This window comes from Perna viridis, chromosome 11 (assembly GCF_037379345.1).
Source record: "Perna viridis isolate PV_CMFRI_1.1 ecotype Kerala chromosome 11, ASM3737934v1, whole genome shotgun sequence".
Taxonomy (NCBI): Eukaryota; Metazoa; Mollusca; class Bivalvia; order Mytilida; family Mytilidae; genus Perna; species Perna viridis.
In genome coordinates this window covers 31,382,194-31,390,693 of record NC_142455.1, presented here as the reverse complement: position 1 = coordinate 31,390,693, position 8,500 = coordinate 31,382,194, and the positions used below count along the sequence as shown (strand labels likewise).

General features: G+C 32.8%; 1 protein-coding gene across 1 annotated transcript in view; it reads left to right on the top strand.

Moving 5' to 3' along the window:
- Positions 1 to 28: 28 nt before the first annotated feature.
- The window catches only part of LOC148603725 (sperm-associated antigen 1-like), a 43,820-nt gene continuing 35,348 nt past the window's right edge, over positions 29 to 8,500 (top strand). Inside the window, exons 1-5 of the mRNA XM_088553621.1 lie at positions 29 to 144; positions 2,475 to 2,621; positions 3,378 to 3,452; positions 5,183 to 5,267; positions 5,609 to 5,725. Of these exons, the coding sequence (XP_088409747.1) occupies positions 2,482 to 2,621; positions 3,378 to 3,452; positions 5,183 to 5,267; positions 5,609 to 5,725 (417 nt within the window). The 5' untranslated portion in view covers positions 29 to 144; positions 2,475 to 2,481. The remainder of the gene's footprint in view (positions 145 to 2,474; positions 2,622 to 3,377; positions 3,453 to 5,182; positions 5,268 to 5,608; positions 5,726 to 8,500) is intronic.

Sequence of the window (8,500 nt, the reverse complement as noted above, 5' to 3'; positions counted from 1 at the left end):
TCCACAGTATTTTAATTCGTTTTGTAAATTTTGTTTTCTCGTTCCGAAAGATTGAAGTGAAAGCTTCCTTGGAGTCCTGAGAGAACTTGCTGGAAATTTTTCAAGCTCAGACAGCCCTCATTAACAAAGAAGAGAGACAAACAAGTGAGTTTAATATCCGTGTATGCATTTCATCGCAAATTGATCATTGAAAACTCGACTTACTTTACGTAGAAGGGTGGAAAATAGCCGGTCGTGACGTGCATTTTTGGAGAAATGCAGATTATGTTTCTATGTTAACATGTAATAAGAGTGTGCACTGGATGATATTTTGTGTCTTGAAATTGTTTTACCCATCTAGTTTTAACAGAAAAAAAGTTTGGGTTTTTATGTGCTAGGTAACAGTCTGACTTCATAAGACACAAAAATGTAAGAGTAAAAGGAGACCATGATTAGAATTATAGATCTACAAATGTATACTTATGACCCAATTCAGTGAAAACCAAATTCTACAAACAAATCTGATAGAATCAAGTGAAAAATGCTTGATTTCCAGACCGCATGTCTCCGGTTTACCATTTTGGTATTTTCATTATTTTTCAATTTTTTCGGTTGTGAAACCCAATAAAGGTCATGACATAGGACAAAATACAATCATTTATTAGTATAATAATTTTTACCTGCTGCAAAATATTTTGAAACTGAATGTCCCTTTAAAGATTTTGAATTTCGCATTCACTGTAATCCATGACAAAGACTCCATGAAGAAAAAAAAGGATTCCATGAATAACACAAATTGATTTAAAGAATATACACAGAAACTAAAGAATAAATTAACAACCACTATAAACTGGTAGTATGGGCTAGTGTATTGTGCATTTATCAAATTCAGGTTTAAACGAAAGACGAAAACTTCAACCTTGTGAACAAATCTGTTCCTGTAGTGGATAAGGCTGAATGAGGAGCAATGTTACATGTATATATATAAATTTCTGATCTATGACTTGTGAACTACATTTGCTATGTGTTTGGATATCCAGTTGATGTGTAATACATTTTTTGATGTAAATGTACTTGTACCGTGTATCACTCTGAAACTGCTTTGAGTATTACAACATCTTATTTTTATATAATGCTTTCAGAGTTTGTATTATTTTTTTACATACATTTTTATTTGACCAGAAATATATGAATATGAATAAAGTAACCTTTTCTGAATCTTATCGTTTCTTAATGGAAAAAAAATTTAGTTAAACCATGAAATTCTTTTTTTTTTAACATAAAATAAATTATTAAAAGTTGCCTGAGTTTAAGACACCTTCAAAGCATACATAATGTACATTTTGGATATGCCCACTATTTTGCTCATTTCTTAAGTCTGAAATTTTTTTTTTCCATTCTGAAATTCTTTAGTTATTCTCAAAGTATATTTTTTTTTATTGAAAGTTTTTTTTTTTTAAGTCTGCTATATCATCATGTTGCCAATTTTTAAGTATCTGAATATAAGATTTGATTACTTTTCAAAATAACAAAAGACCTATATACATGTACACGTACATGAATGAAATTTTTATAATAATTAGGCCAAATAAAATACCCCAGTTTCCTGTTACATGTGACAATTTTATGATGTCAGAAAAAAAAGGGTCAGTAGGTCAGTTTTTTTTACTTATTTTTTCCAAAATTTCATTGTGGAAACTGAAAATTGACTACCATCAGTAAAATGTCAGGTCATTTGGGGGTAATTTTTGTTGTTTGTTAACTTGAAAATAAGTAGACAGGGGTCAAGGCATGAGCCAGTCGGGTAACAGGAAATCAAGGTACATGTATAATTTTATTTGGCCTAAGGAAAAATAACTTTAGTTACAAATCTAATAGGAGGCAAGTGAAACCTGTAAGAGGACAAAGTTGAATATTGATATTTTAAAAATTATAGTTTCTTTTACTGTTTTACATCAAGTAGGATTTTTTTCTTTATAATTTAAGTAAACTTTACCAAACATTCTAAGTTAACTAGATATTTTGTTTTTGTTAAAGATAAACCAGTAAAGATCTTTACACAGTACTACCTGTTGTATTTCCTGTTAACTTATTGTCAGACTCGAATCATGCGCTCAGTGCTTCTAAGGTCAAAGGTTAAATTTGTATTGATTGTTATGAGAACTTTGTCCTCTTTTAATGAAACTTGTTGTCTTACTGATTAAATAAGGGGTAATTCCTGGAATAAGACTGTATTTTAGTTAATCTTCCAAATACATTATTTGTAACTATATTTGTTAGAGTTACATTTACCAGTAATTCTAGTCACTGACCTACTTTAAAGGGTACCAGCAAAGTGATCTTGTATGATAACAGATAGATGTTAGTTTATGAAATAATGAAGAATAGAAAATACTGAAATATGTGAGTGCTACATTTTAATGGCATATAGACAAATAGATCTAACATTAGTAAAAAATAAACTCTATAGTATATACATCAACATTTGTTTGTAGGTACAAGATGTCAACAGCCAATGACAACATATTATTCCAGTCAGACACCACCAAGAAGTATGACATCCCTCTTACACATCTGGATTACAATTATATTGGGAAGTGTTCTGATGTCAAAGAGCTTGAAAAGATTTACAGAGTCCTCAAGTAAGGATCTCACTATAATTATAGAAGTTCAATCTGTGATGTCTAACAGTACAAAAATATTCTTTTGCTACAATGTACATTATGATATGTTTAATTAATTGAAAATTTTAGACTGGCTTTCTTTAAAGATTAAAAAGAAACAAACTAGATATACTGTACATATAGTGACAATAGAGAGATTAGCAAGGATTAGACATTGAAAACATTCTTCAGTTATACCAAAAATAAATGATATGACATTTTAAAAACTTATTTAGGACACATGAATCCAAATAATGAGGCATGAAAAATATCAATGTTTAAACTAAAACAAAATATAATGCTCATTGATATTCATGTGTAGGTACAAAGTAATTAAATTTGTTATATTTGTACTGAAGGATTGTACTTGCATGCTGAAGTTACATTCTAGAACAGAATTTTTATGTTTTAAAGCTACAAGACTTAGAGTAGATGTTATCGTCTTTTTCAAACTTTGTAATTGATATGAGGAAAGTCCAACCTGTAAGAGGACAAAGATTTAAGCTTGAGGGGCCTTATCAATGACAACCCAAGTTCTAGTAGACTTTTGAGAAAATATCTGGACGTAACTTCCCCTCAGACTGAAATCGGGCCCTCAGTGTTTCAAATGTGACACCTGAAATTCATATTGGTTGCAGTTATGATGTCCACTCAGAAAGGGTACATGTTACTATGAAACTTTTCATGAATATTGTTATGTATGAAATATTTTGACGTTTTCATGATTGTTTTCAGGTCTGGTGATGAGGGTTGCTACCCAGATTTAGAGAGATACTGTGAGCAGAAAATAGAGAGCCTAAACCCTAAAAGGTGAATTATATATCTTCTATATCCCTGCATTAGTTCAAAGTAATGGGAATTTGAATTTTAGAGTAAAAATAAAGAGACCATGATTAGAACAACAAAGACTAATCAAAGAAAACACACTAAATGTCATAAATAACACAAATGAATTAAAATATTAAACACAGAACCTTAGGCCAAATAAAAAAATTTGTGTAGTTCAGGTCTCCAACCTAACCTTAGTTATTGCTGCCAACCCTAGACTTCTTTTTGTCAAAATTAAAAAAAAATAAAATAAGAATCAATCGACCATAATTTTCTATTCATTTCCATTTTTATTTCTTTGAAAGTACCATTACTTGGTTATCATGGTAGCAGGAGGATTAAGGTTTCGTAACACAGAATTTGGGTTCATATTGAGGTGAAAGGAAGTATTAATTGTCGAGTATGACACATTACAACTTTGGAGTGAACTAAAATAAAAAATAAATCCTTACCTACGGATCCTGTTTTTCTCTATGATGTGAACAGGACCACACATATTTTTTGCATTTGGCCTAAAGAAAGAATGAGCTAAATAATAAAATGTATGTAGTTTCTGTTATAAAATAAATAAGTAAAATTCAGGTTTCAAACATCAAAACTTCCCCAATGTAAAGAGTAACCAAGGGAACCAAGGTTATAGCGGTAATCAAAGAGTAATCAAGGGAACCAAGGTTATAGCAGTAATCAAAAGAATGTAATCCAGGGACAAAGACCAGACATGGAAAACAGACATACACAACAAAGAACATAGAGTAACTAAAATCATACATACAAAGTAACAAAAGGAAATGAGCAACTCGGACTCCACTAGAAGCAGGGAGCATGGACTAGGTGCACCGGTAGGGTAAGCGTCCTCTGCTTTTCTAGAAACATCCGCTCAGTTGTTCATAAAAAGTTAAGTCCGGGTAGATGAAAGAGGAAAGGAAAACTATGACACATTGAACAAATCAGTTTTAATGGCGCAGATGGATACACCGTAACGATCCATGAGTTCTTGAAGATGACCATAAAACTTCTGTAGTGATGACTTCAATCTTGTAGCAGCATAACCCTGTTCCAGAAGCCTACTTGTTAGAAGTCTAGCGCGATACAAAAAGTCTATATAGTTTTGGCAAGCTCTGGCACAACGTATGAGTTGTGATATGAACATTCCATATGCAGGTGCTGAAGGGATGTTGCCACAGATGAAAGGAAAGTTGACATTTCTGAATGAAAAGTCATCACGTTTGTCGTAAAGTTTGGTCAATAGTTTTCCCTTACCATCGATTTCTAAATGTAGGTCAAGATATGAGGCTGACTTCACAGAGTCTGTAATATCCTTTATTTCAAGTTCTTTGGGGTAGATGCAGTGTATCAAATCCCCAAAATTGGGATTGTTTAAAGATAATACATCAGCTATATAGTGGAAACTGAGATTAAAGGATTTAGCTAAACTATATTTTTTCTTTGGATCAGATCAGCTATAAAGTCAGCCTCATAAGAGTGAAGGAATAGGTCAGCAAGTAAAGGAGCATAATTTGTTCCCAATGGAATGCTGACTGTTTGTTGAAAAACGCATCCATCACACTGGACAAATATGTTGTCGAATAAAAAATTTCAGCATTTTGTAAACATCTTCTTCTGTATATTTGGAAGATGATTTGGAATGTATGAATTACATGTAACATGTTATTTTAACTACTGTAAAGTTTTTTGATTTATTATTTTTTCAGTCGTGTATTGAGAAGGGAGGCTCCGTTAGGAAGACCTGGTGATTTACCCAAGGATGAGTGGGAACAGATTGATGTTGATTTACAGGCAATTATTTCTTTTATTTTCTTCTTTACTGAGTTTACTAAAATACTTTTATCATTATTTAAAGTCTGCATTTTTATATTTCGGATTCACCGTGTCTGTTTATCTTTGAACCTTGTAAGTGCAATTCTTTCTAAACTATCAGTGAATTTTGTAAGAATTTCATATGCAGGTTGGGAATCATATTGTTTGATGCTTGTATAGGGTGATAATTGAAATCTAAGGTTTACATCTTCAGAGTTCATGTTGATGTTGTGGTGATCCCGTGCTAACAAAAGGATAAGATTTTTTCTGAAGTTTTGTATTTATCATGATGAAGCATTAACAGCAGTTTTTTTTCACAGAACTGGGAGCTTGAAATGCAGTCAACAGAATCAACAAAGAAAAAACTTGTTGATGAGTTTGATGACCCAGAGTTGCCACCAATAAGGTCAGGGTTCATTAATGGACACAGTCAACAAGTAAGTGACTTTGATGACTGAGAGTTACCTCCCATTAGGTCAGAGTTCATCAATGGACACAGTTAACAGGTAAGGGTCTTTGATGACCAAGAGTTACCTCTCATTAGGTCAGAGTTCATCAATGGACACAGTTAACAGGTAGTTGACTGATGATCCAGAGTTACCTCCCATTAGGTCAGGATTCATCAATGGACACAGTTAACAGGTAAGTGTCTTTGATGACCGAGAGTTACCTCTCATTAGGTCAGAATTCATCAATGGACACAGTTAACAGGTAGGTGATTTTGATGATCCAGAGTTACCTCCCATTAGGTTAGGATTCATCAGTGGACACAGTTAACAGGTAAGTGAGGTCTCACTAACCACTTCCGGGTCAAATGGCCACCCCCCTATGTAGTACCAAAAACACACTGAACCTAGACATATGCATTGTAAGTGCATTATTTGTGTGTATTATGATTAAAAGTAGTCAAATAAAGCTGAGAATGTGTACTTTAAAATCATATATGTAATTAACTACAAAAGTGTATGAATATTGTTTACATGTGTGAGTAATTTGCCTCCATGCTGTCAGTTAGCAGAACAGGTAAAAATGTGGATTTTCAGTATTATTTATTCAAGTAAATTTTGTGAAGAATTTCTACTATGATCGTACCATTAGCATAATGATTTTGGAAGCCTTATTTTCCAAGCTTCGCAACGGTATGCAGCTTTAAGATGTCATTTGTCCTGGGAATTCACAGTGAGACTTTGAAAATTACTTTTTTAACATGTAAAGTAATGGAAACGTTAGAAGTGGTTAGTGAGACCATAAATTAAATTATGGCATATTTCAGAGAAATGCATAATTTGAGGAAAATTGCCTTTCCTGGTCATTATTTCCATTTTCCCATAAAATCAGTATAGTGATATTGGTAATCTGGCTATATTTTAAGAGGTGCATTGTGCAAGGTATTTTAAAAAACAACATAGCAACAAGAGTTTTATCGGTAACAGTGACTCATAACTTGACGTCATCCATGAAATACACAACGTCACTGCTTGGGATATTCAAAGTACTCAAATAGTCACACAGCACAGACTAAGAATCACACAGTAATGAAATAGGTATGATATAAATTGTTGAAATCTGTTCTTTTTTCATAATGATAAATGATGTTTACTATTACAACTTCTTGAATTATCATAGGTATCAATTTGGTGTGACAAGTTAGTTAAAATTGTAATTTTTTAGTAATTTAGGGAAAATATCACTGAGGGGCATGATATAAAAATGACCATTTCTTTGTAGTCCTATGTCTGATTTTGATAGTTTTGGTCTTATTAGACTCACAATACCACAAGCTTTCATAAAATGTAAAAAAAGAAAAACATAAAAACTCATAAAATGTTTTTAAGGTCTCACTAACCACTTCCGGGTCAAATGGCCACCCCCCTATGTAGTACCAAAAACACACTGAACCTAGACATATGCATTGTAAGTGCATTATTTGTGTGTATTATGATTAAAAGTAGTCAAAATAAAGCTGAGAATGTGTACTTTAAAATCATATATGTAATTAACTACAAAAGTGTATGAATATTGTTTACATGTGTGAGTAATTTGCCTCCATGCTGTCAGTTAGCAGAACAGGTAAAAATGTGGATTTTCAGTATTATTTATTCAAGTAAATTTTGTGAAGAATTTCTACTATGATCGTACCATTAGCATAATGATTTTGGAAGCCTTATTTTCCAAGCTTCACAACGGTATGCAGCTTTAAGATGTCATTTGTCCTGGGAATTCACAGTGAGACTTTGAAAATTACTTTTTTAACATGTAAAGTAATGGAAACGTTAGAAGTGGTTAGTGAGACCTGACTTTGATGACCCAGAGTTATCTCAAATTAGGTCAGGGTTCATTAATGGACATAGTTAACAGGTAAGTGAGGTCTCACTAACCATCTCAGCTTTATTTTGATTACTGTTATTTATAATACACACAAATAATGCACGTGCACTGCATATGTCTAGGTTCAGTGTGTTTTTGGTACTACGTAACGGGGAGGGGGGTGGGGGTTGGCCATTTGACCCGGAAGTAGTTAGTGAGACCTGACATTGATGACCCAGAGTTACCTCCCATTAGGTCAGGGTTCATCAATGGACACAGTTAACAGGTAAGTGACTTTGATGACCCAGAGTTATCTCAAATTAGGTCAGGGTTCATTAATGGACACAGTCAACAGGTGAGTGACTTTGATGACCCAGAGTTACCTCCCATTAGTTCAGTGTTCATCAATGGGCATACTGTAATTGTATTAATTTTCACAGTTGCTTATTTTTGCAGATTCTGTGAAGTGAATGTGTAAGTGGGTATCATTTTTCGTGATTTTAAAAAAATTGACACTTCTATAGTGTTAAAACTCAATTTTGCAGGTACTGTTTTTCACCCTTTTCTGTCTACTGTGAAAATAGCGAAAGTTAGTAAACCACGAAAAATTGAATACTTATACAGTAGTCTTTGATGGACTATAGTTATGTCATATTAGGTCATGGTTCACCAATGAACTTACTAAACAGATAAGACATTGTGATCCAGTTTTCAGAAAAATTGTTATTTTTGAATTAGTTGTAAGTTCAATATTGTAACTAAGGTACTTATTTACAACAAAATGTTTGAACTCAGTTTCTTGATACTGACAAGTTCAGATGTAAGCTGACAGGCTTATATACATGTTGTGACACAAAACAAATCATGTTTCAAAACTTAATTTGTCTGAAGTTTTTTGTGCACAT